At 35.0% G+C, this 13,362-nt stretch overlaps 1 protein-coding gene across 4 annotated transcripts in view; it reads right to left on the bottom strand.

Moving 5' to 3' along the window:
• CNTLN (centlein) overlaps window positions 1-13,362 on the bottom strand; it is a 323,473-nt gene that overhangs the window by 103,315 nt on the left and 206,796 nt on the right. For all 4 annotated transcript variants that reach the window (XR_007455010.1, XM_049618615.1, XM_049618453.1 and 1 more), the window contains exon 15: window positions 7,998-8,533. Coding sequence is in view for 3 of the 4 variants with exons in the window: in XM_049618615.1 (XP_049474572.1) it covers window positions 7,998-8,533 (536 nt within the window). In the remaining variant the exon portion in view is untranslated. The remainder of the gene's footprint in view (window positions 1-7,997; window positions 8,534-13,362) is intronic.

Genomic DNA, 13,362 nt, shown 5'->3' with positions numbered 1-13,362 from the left:
AGGATTTCCTTGACAATATGAAAGAACAGAAATTATATTCAGAACGAAAATTAGAGTCCATATCTGTGAGAATGATTCATTTTATGTATGAACCCCCCCCCCCCCGACCAACAATTGAGTCCCAAGCCCTTAGACACTTCACTTCCTGGTTCTTCCCCACTCCATTTCATGGGCTTATTTTTCTCGGGCTTTGCCATGAGCATGCGCCAAAGAACTGAAGTCTCTGTGTCACCTCAAGAATGTACATTTGTTTCAATCAAACTACTTTTTGCCTTACACAGGCATAGGCAATGTCAGGGTAAGGCTATCATCTCTGTAGCACTCAGCCAATGAGGAATCAGGGGAGGGACTTGCACACTAGGAGATAAATTGCCTTTCCAAGTGTGCTTGTCCATCAGACACCCGCTCTTGCAAGAACCTTGATTAAAGCCTTGCTTCACTGTGCTCCCAGTATCTGTGTCCCTCCTTTGATTGGGTCAGTGGGCTTATTTGTCACAATATCTAATATAAATTCCACGTTCTTCCACACCCATTTATCTCCAATTCCCTGTTCCTGGCCTTCTAGAATATCTTTTGGCTATCTGGGACTCTTGTTTAAATCTTCCCACCTCTCTGCAAGTTTCTACAAAACCAGAAATGTGGCTCTGGCAGCAATTGAAAGCTCACCGGTCACCAACCCTCAGACCTCACCTATTCAACTCAAACTGCTTGTAGTATTGGGACTCTGGAAACAGAAGTGTCCTGCACTTAAGAAAAAGGAAAAACTTAAATTACCCTGGACCTCTAATAAGAAGCAAGTATGTCCCAAAAACTCCATCTTGGAGAAAACTTACTTTCTCTATGCCTTCGTGATAGAAGTTTTCTGCCCCCATCTTCTGTAGGACCTAAGAGCCATTCTTTAAAATGCAAACACTGGGGATAAGTTTCTCATCAAAAAAGAAAAGGGAGGTGGATATTTGGAAAATTGGGCAAATGAAATACTAAAGATCCAAGAGGTACCTAAAACAAAAATCATTAAGGCTGACATAACTCCTACTATTTCCCTCTATCAGTCTTTACCTGAATGCTCACATTTCACTAATTCTTTGTCTGAACTGCCTTTCCACTCTGAAGAGACTATTAAACAGTTACCTTTTAAAACAAAATCACTTGCGACTGGGGGCAATACTCCTCAGCTATCTTCCACTCCTTGGTCAAAGGCTGAATTAAGAGCCATAGTTAAAGAATTTCTTAAACTAAGGGAGAACCCTCAAAAGTTGTTGTAAATGGGTTACTTCCTGTGATTGGTGGAAAGATTAAAAAAGCAGAATATTAGGGGCATCTGTGTGGTTCAGTTGGTTAAGCATCCGACTTCAGCTCAGGTCATGATCTCATGATTTGTGAGCTTGAGTCCCATGTCAGGCTCTGTGCTGACAGCTCAGAGCCTGAAGCCTGCTTCGGATTCTGTGTCTCCCTCTCTGCCCCTCCTCCCAGTCCTGCTTGCGTGTGCTCTCTCTCTCTTTCTCTCAGAAAAATAAACATTAAAAAAAATTTTTAAAAGCAGAATATTAGATCCACAAAAGTTTTCATAAATGGATTACCTCCTGTGATTTGGTGGGTAGATTAAAAAAATAGAAATTAGATGGGAAGCTATGAGTCTGACTGAATTTGTGAATAAAGCTGATATTCCGTGCTTGACAGAAATTTTTTTTTTAGGGCTTCTCTCCTAAACTAAATATACCCAGAGGGGAAGAAAAACATTCAACATAGTTGGATGGGTGTGACAGTTCTTAGATACCTTGTAGCAATTCTTTGAGGAATTCAAACAGCTGTCTTTGTTTTAAAACATCTAGTCTTTATAGGACCTTAGGTAAGGTTCCAGAAACAATTAAAAGTCCACCAATCCTTTTCACCATTCCCAAAACCTCTGCTATTTATTTCAAAAGGCTTGTAAACATTGGCCTTGGGAAACCAAAGTTCTTCTTAAAGGAGCTTGCATTCCTTCCCTGTGCCTTTGAGAGGTAAATGTTCTACAAACTTCAAGGAGGTAATTCTTAACAGAAGAACAAAAGGGGAAAAGGTCATTTGAAATTTAGGCAAATAAAAAATCAATGTCTTCTCCACAAATATTAGTAAAAACAAAAAAAATCTTTAGCCATCTGAACAGATAAATTTAACTCATTTCTACTGTTCTTTTAATAGTAAGTTCTACATTTTCATACCTGTCTCATGTCTAAAATTTTAAGGTCTCTGTATGTCCGTATATGTATGCTGTAGATTTGTGATATTTTTCTGCCTCCAGATTATATTACCAAAATTAACTTGAAAAATAGCTCTATTTAATTCACATAAAGAAAATTAAACACTTATATAAATTGAATTCTCAGAAATTAACAAAAATGGACCCATATGTTTCTCAAGTTCACATGACTTGGTATAATCTTTGGTAAATAAAAACTAGTTTAAGTTTGTTGGTTTCATTAAAATAGGTATGTCTTTAGATTTATCAACATTGAATATAATGCAGAGATACAAATTTTATTCTGCCTTGGTTTACTAGTCAAATAACTTCATGTTGTATCTCTTACAAAATTTATCAGCAAGGATAACTTAGGGTGATGGCTGGCTGTGTCTAATGTCTCATGAAGCTTTCAGTGGTAGTCTAAACATAATTATTGGAAGCCAGTGATTAAGATAGACATTAGTAGTGGTAAGAGTTTTTAGGTAAACTTTTTAACAGAGATTACATTTAACAGTATGTGTTCTTAAAAACAGTTCCCCAAATATCTTAGGTAAGTTGAAACTTTAAAGTTTTGCTAACTTAAATTCAGAGAAATTCACTGAATATCTAGATCATTTCCAAATAAGATAATATAATTACTAAACATGGGCCTATCTACTTCTGGTTGTTACAGAGGAATTAAAGAACTATTTGGGTCTCTTAGTAAACATGTCTTGTTGCATATTGAAAGACTGTACATTATGGAATGTACTCATAAATTTGGCAATCTAAAGAATGCTGTTGCAACACACAGTTCACAATTGCTTCCTTAGTTTTCACTAGAAATTAAGGTTTCTAAGGGTTAGGAATTCTAATTAATAAATGTAACTAAAACTGTTAGAAATAATATGAAAAACATCTCTAAATGCAAGAAAAGTAAGATATATGTTTCCAGTAAAAAAAAAAAAAAAAAAGGAATAGAAATGCATTTTGTTGAATGAAAATAAAGTGAATATCTCAACATAAAACTGGTTATTTAAAAATGGAAAAGAGGAAAATCAAGACAAAATCTGAAACTTGTAGAAAGTCTGCGGAAAGGAATCTTTAGAAAGGAATTTTATGGATGGACAGGACTGGCTAAGATAAAAATTAATTTAATTGAGTGCATTTTAATATCAAAAGGCAGCTGCTACAATTTTACAAATTGATTCTGTCTATGGTAAAAGGATAACGTTTTCTTGACTATCTGTGTATTCTTCATAAGAGACTGTGAAAGGTTCTTCTTTACCTTTTAAACTAATCTACATTGAAGGCAAAGATTTTGTGTTTTTATCAAAATAATTCCCTGTGCTTTGTTATTTTTATGATCAGGTTTTTGATTATTTAAATAAACCTAGTCCTCTTGATACAAAGAAAGAAGTTTTGCTGAGAAGTATGTAAACTTCTGTATTTGCCTGTGAAGTTTTGGTCTTGTCCCTTAAACAGATAACTAAGTATTATCTCACAGTGACCCATGATCAAGTGGCCAAAACGTTTTGATATTCTTGACAAACTTCCCCAAATCAAATTCTAAATGAAGTCTTTCTGACCTGGAAGAAACTCAGATATTTCAGAAGGTCCCTGGAACATTTCAAAAAATGTATTAAGCTAATTAGGCTGATTTGATATGTTAAATTATATGGGAAGTGTTGTCAAATTGAGAGGCTAAGAGAAAAATTACCAGGTGTACTCACAACCGCAAAGAAAAGACCCCCCACCCCCACCCCCACCCCCACCCCCCCGCCGTTCCCGAAACCAGCCAGGGCGTGCCCGGTTGTAGTCTGACATAAAGGCGGGAACCAATCAAGTTCTGCTGAATGGTTTAAAATAAAGGCAGGAACCAATCGAGTTCTGCTGAGCGTTCAAATTTAAATGTTAACCAACAACAGCTCTGTAACCTCTAAAAAAGGCCCTAACTTGTTTGTGCGGGGCTATAAAAGAAGCTGTAAGATCCTTACTCGGGGCCTCTTAGCGCCACTGGCAACGAGTGCGCGGAGGACCGGGTTCGAACCTGCAATAAACGACCCTTGCGGCTTGGCTTTGATTCTGGACTCGGGGGGTTTGTTGGGGGGGGGGGGGGGGGTCTCTCGAATCGGGGCATATCAAAATAAGTGATGCTAAACTTTTTTGGTTATATTTGTGTAGATATATGTTATTAATTTAAGTGTACTGGAATTTGCGTGAAATTCCTAAAAATCTGATTTGTCCTGACATAATGTTATCATTTATAATTCGAGTTGTTATCTTGAAATATTATATATCACAGAAATAACCAAATTTCCTTGTTAACTGCATTTTTAAAAAATGTTTATTTATTTGAGAGAGTGTGAGCAGGGAAGGGGCAGAAAGAGGGGGAGAGAGAGTCAGTCCCAAGCAGGCTCTGCTCTGTGAGCGCAGAGCCTAACGTGGGGCTCAGTCCCATGAACTATGAGATCATGACGTGAGCTGAAACCGAGCCTGAGGCATACAAGAATGAGCCACTCAGGCACCCCTCCTGTCAACTGCATTGTAAGGAACTCTCACCAGATCTTTAACCATGGCCGTTTTTTTAACTCTTTGTCATTTACAGACTTATTGTTTTACACTGAAACTTTTGCAAAAATGTTTGGAAAATGCTTGATCTCCAAGGAGACTCATGGAAAATATTCCAAAATACAAGTTTCTAATACCTTTAAGATCATAAAACTGGATAAGAGTTTCCAGAACATAAGGGGAAAACTGGATTCAAGCAGAACAAAAATTAGTAACATGGGACTTAATGAACTGGTAAGGATGATTGTAAGTTTTGTGACTTTGTTTTATTGCTAATTTTTTAAATGTTGTGTTTTTCCAGATTTAAGAAAACTTTTCCTCTTACGTTAGCAAGGACTTACAGCAATTTGGTAAAATGGACCTGTGTAAACAATTGAAACATCTTTTTCTCCTTAAATGATCCCTCCAGAATTTGGAAACTCTTAGTGAACATTCTTATATTTTCATGGCAATCTTTTTTTTTTTTTTTTTTAGCATAAATTCAATAAGAATCTGTTCTCTTGGTAACATGACATAATTGGAAACAATGAGTATATTACCAAAGTTTTGACTGGAATGTCATATTTTAGAGAGGTATGCATAGACTCAGATTATGACCAGACAGCTTTAAGGAAGAAAGGTGACTTTATGGAGTCAATAAAACTTCTTGAAAAAACATCCTGGTAGCTTGTTTACAGGGTTCCCGGCAGCCATACCAGGTAAGCAAGGATGGTTACTTCCCAGCAGGTGAAGAAACCTCAGGATATTTGAAGGACTTCAAGAAGAGAGAAATTTACCCCAATCTATTGCTATTGCAAGCAATTCCAGTGGCAAATTCTTGGATTGGCATCTTGGCCTTGAGCAGCTTTGGAAAAGTTCAGTCTGAAACTCCTTATGAAAAGTTTCAGCAAAACAGATTTAAGAAGAGTCTATACAGTCAACCACTATCTTTGTTGGACTTATGTAAATAATCAGGCCAAGTTTATTGAAACTAGGTTTGTTCTGCAAACAAATTAATCTTAATTTGGCTGTCTTTAGTAGAAATTAAGGTGATTTAAAAGAGAATAATTATGTTTCAATAACACACCTTTGTGAATATTAGATTCTAGTTCTGATTAATTACCTTGAGGGTTTGTTGTTTACCTATAAACTAGATGGAATCCTGAATTCTTCTGGTTTCCTCAAATATCTGGCTATGACTCTCCAAACTAATGTTTCCACTTGGAATCAAACTAATCACTGAGAACTAAAACTGCCTTTTTCCCCCCACAAAGCTCTGCAAAATGAAGCTAGATCACTTCATATACACTTCAGAGAAACCACCACAATAGCTCATGTTTAGATAATCTTCATGCCTATTGCTGTGTGGGCCACTCAGAAAGTTTACCTAAACAACCAATGACATCACTGGAGATATTCAAACTGCAAAGATGCTTCAGCCCCTACCTCTAGAAATGTCTTCTCTCCACTGGCTGCCTTCAGGATTCAAGATTGATTTTATAGTCTGCTCCAATCATTAACCTCTGTTTTTATTTCACTTCCATAGAAATGCCTTTTTAAATGCCTCATTTCTCACACAAAATAGGCCTAACTTTGGGAGCCCACCTGCAAGACCCACCTGCTGAAATAAGACACAACTGTTTAACTAAACTGACCTATTCTCAGGACTGTGACACTGGTTCTGTGAGATATGAAGCAATCAATCTGTCAGCTTAGCTTCTGGACTGTGAAACTTCTCGGGGAATTTTCAAAGGTGTGATAGTAGGGGAACAGAATTTGCCACCCGCAAATATGTCTCTTTGGCATACGAATTACTTTTAGGAAACAACAGACATAGGACAAGTTCTGAGAATCAAGTAGAAGTTACCCTTTTTTAAGAGACACTGGCATGCATAAGGAAAATCTCCATTTGTAAGTGTGTAGGCTTCCTTATAACAGGAAGCGATGGATGAGTCTAAATCTGTAAAAATTCTTCCCAATGAAGAAGACAAGGGCTTAACTCTGCATAAGAACCTTACCCTTGTTTATTATGCTTTTCCTGATAACCTCCCATAACTGACACTTTGACCTCATCTTCTTTTGTCTTTAGCTGAAGGTGGTATTGAAGGTGATGGTTTTGGCTGTTTTGGGGGGAGTTACTCAGTTTTCTTGGGCCTCTACCATGTATACAGGAGGTATGCATATTATTAAACTTCTGATACTTTTTCTCTTGTTAATCTTTCTTAAATCAATTTCATTATGAGACCAGCCAAAGAACCTAGAAGAGAAGAAGGGAAAACTCTTCCACCCCTACACCATCCAGGGACATCCCAAATCTGAAACACATGTCTTTTGGGGATTAAAAAAAAAAAAAAAACTTAGACAAATAAAAGGAAATACATGCCACTATAAAACAAGACAGAATTATGAAAATAGTTCTATTTGTCTGTTGGCAACTCTGGCAACACTGAACTTCCCTATTACATAGATATAAAAAGAGGTGTTCTACTATCCACCTGCCTTTGTGGTTTTACTGATGTGCTTCAAGTACATATACGAATGTATAGCCAGGGGTAAGGAAAAGAAATATTATAGATTTTTAGTATTCTCCTGTTGCTATTCACTAGGTGTTATATAACTTAGGACCAGGAATTTATAGAGCTTTAACTTTAAAGAACTGATTTTTAACCATCATTCAATTAAAGTTAGTACAATGACTTTGCATAATACATACATGAAATAATTAGTGAAGATGGTTCTTAATTTAAAGGATGTTAAACAGCTTGTAGACATCTGGTAACAAGCTGAAATGGGTCATTCAAAATTTATCTAACTAAATTAAGGGGGAAAAATGTTTCTCCTCCCAGGTTGGCATGTCACAAGATAACTAAACCGACTTAGTAGGCTTGCCTGGGAATCCTTAGCTGTCAGTGGTGAATATGCAAAGGGCCAGCAAATTAAATCAACCTGCCAAACTGTCAATTTCAAGCCTCATGACTGCATGAAAATAGCATCACTGGAAGAAATCAAGCATTGCCTTCTTTTGGGTTTCCTGGCACCTATTCAAATACTCATGCAGTTGTGGCTAATTTTGCATGCAAATTTCAGTCAATAAGCTCAGAACAAGACCTCCCAAGATATTTCAAAGGATCTGACAGTATTTTTTCTGAATACCAAATCGACAGTAGTTGAAATTCAATCTCCATTTGCTGGTGCTTTACATATGCACAGTGTCCCCACCACAGAGCTAAGTTAATGAGAGCCTTACCTGCTTTCACTCACATCCTCCCAGCCGTCCTTGCTGAGGTTCTCAAACACATTGCTCATAACCTTGATGGAGTGATTGAGAACAGTGTGGTAACGGCCCACAGGGCACTTTTTCTTGGCGGCTTTAAATTTAACCTTGGTAGTGGTTGTCTTACAATCATATTGTCCAGATCTCACTTCCGTGGTGGCCATCTCAGATTGAGCTTTGTCTGCTAATTGCTGCAGTTTCTCCATTGAATTCTTCAGCTCTTCATTTTCATTTCTCAAACCATTAGCTTCTGCCACTTGTCTCCTTAGGGAAGTGACTTCTCTCTCCAGCTCACTGATTTTTACTTGAAGTCCAGCTTTATCTTTTTCTACTTCTTTACTCCCCCTTTGTAGCTGTTCTAGCTCTTTTTCCCTGTCCTCTGCATCTTCCTGTTGCTGCTTTAAGAGTGATTGCAGGAAGTCATTTTCTTTCATTAATTTTTTATTCCCTTCTTTTAATTTTCTTGACCTTTTCTCAAAAGATTTTAGCCGACTTTCCAATTCAATGACCTAAACATTAGAGTTTAATTTATTCTTTTAAAAGTCCAAAAACCATAATCTGCTGTATATTTTTTATCATTTCTAACTTATGAAAATAAAATTACACTTAGCACAAGGACAAAATAAATCTAAAGTACTTAATTTCTAAATAATTCTAAGGTGGTGTAGATAAATACATTATAAAATGCAATAATACATCTGTTAAATAAAGGACAGATGGTAAAAGAAGTTAAAATTCTACACAAAGTGACACAGAACTAAGTATGCTAATAAACTTTGCAGTTTTCTGAGATAAGCACTTTAGCTATGTAGTCTAATTATTGTGAAAACATATTTTCAGAGAAAAAAACAATTTATACGAAATCTAAAAATAGATACATAGAGAAACTTTATTAATAAAATAACAATTTTCTTCAATATCTAACAATCATATGAAAAAATGGTTACCTAGTTAAAAAAATAATCTACCAAGTCTACTTTATTCTAAGTGAGAAAAATGTAATTTTAGCAGTCATGAGGTCCTTAGTTTATACAATAAGGAAACATTTACCAAAAAAAGTCTAACAACTTAAAATTACAATTATTCCAATATTGCATTAATTTATTTCAACAAACAATGTTCATGTTGTAGGACAAAGAAATGAAAACATACAATTTCTGACCTTAAGAGATTTCAAAAACTATTTGGAAAGAAAGGCACATGCGTAAATAAAACTGATTAAGGACAGGATCTAAGTGCCGTAAGTCTGGGCAAAAAGGACAAAGCAATTAATTCTAAGCCATGAATATGAAACTTTCAAAGAGTTGATTTCAGCTTAAATCTTGAAAAACAAATAATCACTATTGTTTGTAAAGTACAGTTTACGGAATGGCTTCATAAACATGATCTCTCTAGATCATCCCAAAACCATGTGAGGTAAGTAGAGCCAACAATTATCTTCCCAGAGGAGGATACAGAGGGTCTGAAAACTTAAATAATGCAGAGAGGTAAACATTCTTTGAACTGGGATTCAAATTCAAGATTTTGCGCCCCTCACAGTATTCTACAAGCTATGTGGGGAAGAAGAGTCGCCCAGATACACATGGGAAATGAACAAAGGACTGGAGTCAAGCAAGAAATCTAAATGATTGGGAAACTATATAGACTCATTTTTACTTTTAAAACAATTCTTCAAAGGTGAAAACATATTTGATGTATTGAAAACCAAGGATATAAAATATTCCAAAAATCTGCAAGATGAAAATATGCACATATTTACCACTTTCCAATTTACTGGATTTAGTTAAGGTGGTGAAGATGTAAGCTGTTTCCTAAACATTACTTTCAGTCATTTCTGATTTACCTGTACTTCTACACCCCCTACTTTTCTTGTGAGGTCGACCTTCTTCATTTAATTCAACAGATTTTACTGATTAGTTATCCTGTCCCAGGACATGGATATTTCCCAACACAATATTAAGAATCTCATCTAATTTAAATTTGCTTTTCTGTAATATGATACATTCCCTTACTGTTAGATCTATGTCTTTATAGGGCTTACTCTTGACCTGGAGTAGAGGTATATGAAAGAGCTTGTATCAGACTATTGCAGACCTCTGTGCATATATGCAAGAGAAATTCTATTGTTCCTTTTCAATGCAAATACTTCACTGAAGAGCTGGATAAAGTGACAAAAAATACAGTGTTCAAGAACACATGAACTCTGGTTAAAAATCATTTACTTTTTCAAAATCATTGTATGCCAAATTTTATTCTCCATTTAGTAAACACTACTACCAGATAGGGAATATCACCTTTTTACAACCTCTTCAGTTTCTTAGTGGTTTTAATCACTGCAAACAATAGTATAGTTTTCATATATATATTTTAAAATATTTTAACAGGTTAATTCCATGGTGGAGTAAATAGAATAAACTGTATTTTTTAAAATCTATTTTGTGGAAGTAAGCAATTATACTGTTTTTAAAAAAATTGATTTTGACAGTAGTGATACAAAAATATTAAGAAACAGTATGGTCTTGGGGATATTGAATATTTTCTGTGCTATATCTTACTTCCAGCTCAGGTTACTTTAACCTGGTAAAATATTTAACCTATTTTAAAGTTTCCTTATCTGTGAAATGGGATTAGTAACATCTGTCTTGTAGATTATAAGTATTGAACATGATCATACACCACAATTCCTCATAGACAGTGAGTTCTAAACAGTTTATCATCACCATTACCACCTCATTATTGTCTCTATTATTATTAATCATAACAGCTACTTAATAAAATTACTTGAGCTGAAATATAATTACTTGCATTAAATATTGCTGAATTAGATCAAATTAAATCAACTTTGTACTTTTGATTAAAATATGTTATGAACAAATGTAACAAACACCTTAAGTATGAGATTTCAATTCTGGAAATTAGCATTATCTTTTTCTTTTGACTAAAATCCATTTATGTTAGGTACAACTCATGAAAATTTTATATAACACTGGAAAAATGTTTAAAGTCTGTTACATTTAAAATGTTTAAGTATGTTAACTGCCTAAAGTGAATCTATGTTTACTCATAAGAACTGGTCAAAATTAAGCTCATTTAAGTTTAAAATGGAGGACAAATAACAAAACAGAGACACTACTTCCCATAGTCCATAGCACATATTAAAGTGTTGTTCAAAGTACACTCTTAAAATTGTTGTTAACCTGATGTTAAGCCTCCAGAAATAGAAAAGAAAATTTCAATATATATTTGAAAATGAAAGCCTAGGGATTTGTTAAAGGTATTTGATTTTTCTGTAAATCAGCTCAAGTGCATACTTTCCTCCAGTACTGATCGTTTAAATAATTTACCAGAAAGGTAGTTCCTTTCAAAACTGAAATAAAACACTTGACTTTGTAAAGTGTCTATAATACTTTGCTAGGGCTGCCATAAAAAAATACCATATTGGGTAGCTTAAACCCTAATAATCATTTTAACTTAACTGACTCTTTGAAGACCTCATTTCCAAATATAGTCACATGCTTAGATGCTGGTGATTAGGACTTTGACAGGATAACATTGGTCGGGGGACTCAACTCATACCATAATAGTGTGAAATATTAATATATTATTAAAAAATCATCTTATATGTTTCATTTCTACTATGTAAGTAAATACCGTTTTCAAGTTGTTACTATCTTTTAATCCTATTTTGAATGAGTTTACAATACATCCTTTTAAAATAAGGAAACCCAACTAAAAATGGTTAAATCATGACTCATACAATTACATTAGGTTAATATAAAAAAAAAAGTGGATGGGGCGCCTGGGTGGCTCAGTCGGTTAAGCGGCCGACTTCGGCTCGGGTCATGATCTCGCGGTCCGTGAGTTCGAGCCCCGCGTAGGGCTCTGTGCTGACAGCTCACAGCCTGGAGCCTGTTTCGGATTCTGTGTCTCCCTCTCTCTGACCCTCCCCCGTTCATGCTCTGTCTCTCTCTGTCTCAAAAATAAATAAACGTTAAAAATTTAAAAAAAAAAAAAAAAAAAGTGGCAAATTAGTATGGACCAATGCAAATAATTCCTGTTGGGTTTTAAAGACTTAAAATGGATTTCTGGATCCACTATGGTAGTAGCCATAGGTGGAAAGAAATAACAGATTTCCTCAGGGTTCCTACCCTAAGATAGTGGTAGATAGTAGCACAGTATTATATAGCCAGATTAAATTATACAAACCCCAGCAAACAAAAATATTGTTCTGAAACAAAGAAGCTATTCAAACTATATGACATTCCAGTTGATAATGTGTAATTTCAATTATATATTTACCTTAAGATAAATGAATGTGAGCATTTCTTGTTCTGTATGTTATTGTGGTAACCTGATATGTGTTACTCAGTATTGAGATGACAGCCTTTGTTACCTGACATATGGCAAGTGTTAGAAGTATAAGGGATCACATCAACTGTTGTAAATTCCTAGATTTCCTATAAGTCAAGTCACAGATGAAACAAATATAAGTAGCAGCATTAATATTTCTGTTTATATATTTGTGTATTTCCAGCTTTATCTAAGTATCTAGTGTAGCAAATGACAAACCAGTTATAGGATGAAAACATTTAAAGAAAATTTTGGGGGTTCCTGAGTGGCTCAGTTGATTAAGCATCCAACTTTGGCTCAGGTCACGATCTCACCATTCGTGAGTTGGAGCCCCACATCGGGTTCTGTGCTGACAGCTCAGAGCTTGAAGCCTGCTTCAGATTCTGTGTCTCCTTCTCTCTCTGCCCCTCCCCCACTCACATTCTGTCTGTCTGCCTGTCTCTCTCTCTCAAAACTAAATAAACACTAAAACAAATTTTTAAAGAATATTTTCCTTTATAACAATAACAAAGAGGCTAAAATGCAACCAAGCCAACTTAATGGATCTTGATAATAATATGTTTATATACAAAAATATGAATTAAGTATAAAATTGTAAAGATCAATGTTAAGATTTAAAGAACATTTTATTATTAATTACAGACATGATGTAAAGTGACTACAGGGTTTATACAAGTGGGTCTATTAAAGCAGGGAGTGCTATCCAAAATTATATGGTCATAAATTTCTATCTAAAATGAGATGGGTCATGTATATTTTTAAGTTTAAAATTAAATGATAAACATGTTACCATTTTACTTTACCGAAGTTAAAACTATGCTCAGTTTTAATCATTTAAATATTTTAAACCTGTATGCCTTTTGAAGTATAACAGAGTCTCATCATGTTCCATTTTAAAGTTAAATTGCTAAATTATAATTAATAAGCACATATAGTATACATCTTTTTAATTTCCATTGTCATTCTCTTCATTTCATCTTTAAGATAT

The sequence above is a fragment of the Panthera uncia genome, chromosome D4, assembly GCF_023721935.1.
Source record: "Panthera uncia isolate 11264 chromosome D4, Puncia_PCG_1.0, whole genome shotgun sequence".
NCBI classification, from domain to species: domain Eukaryota; kingdom Metazoa; phylum Chordata; class Mammalia; order Carnivora; family Felidae; genus Panthera; species Panthera uncia.
This window is presented reverse-complemented; position numbering and strand designations above follow the sequence as displayed.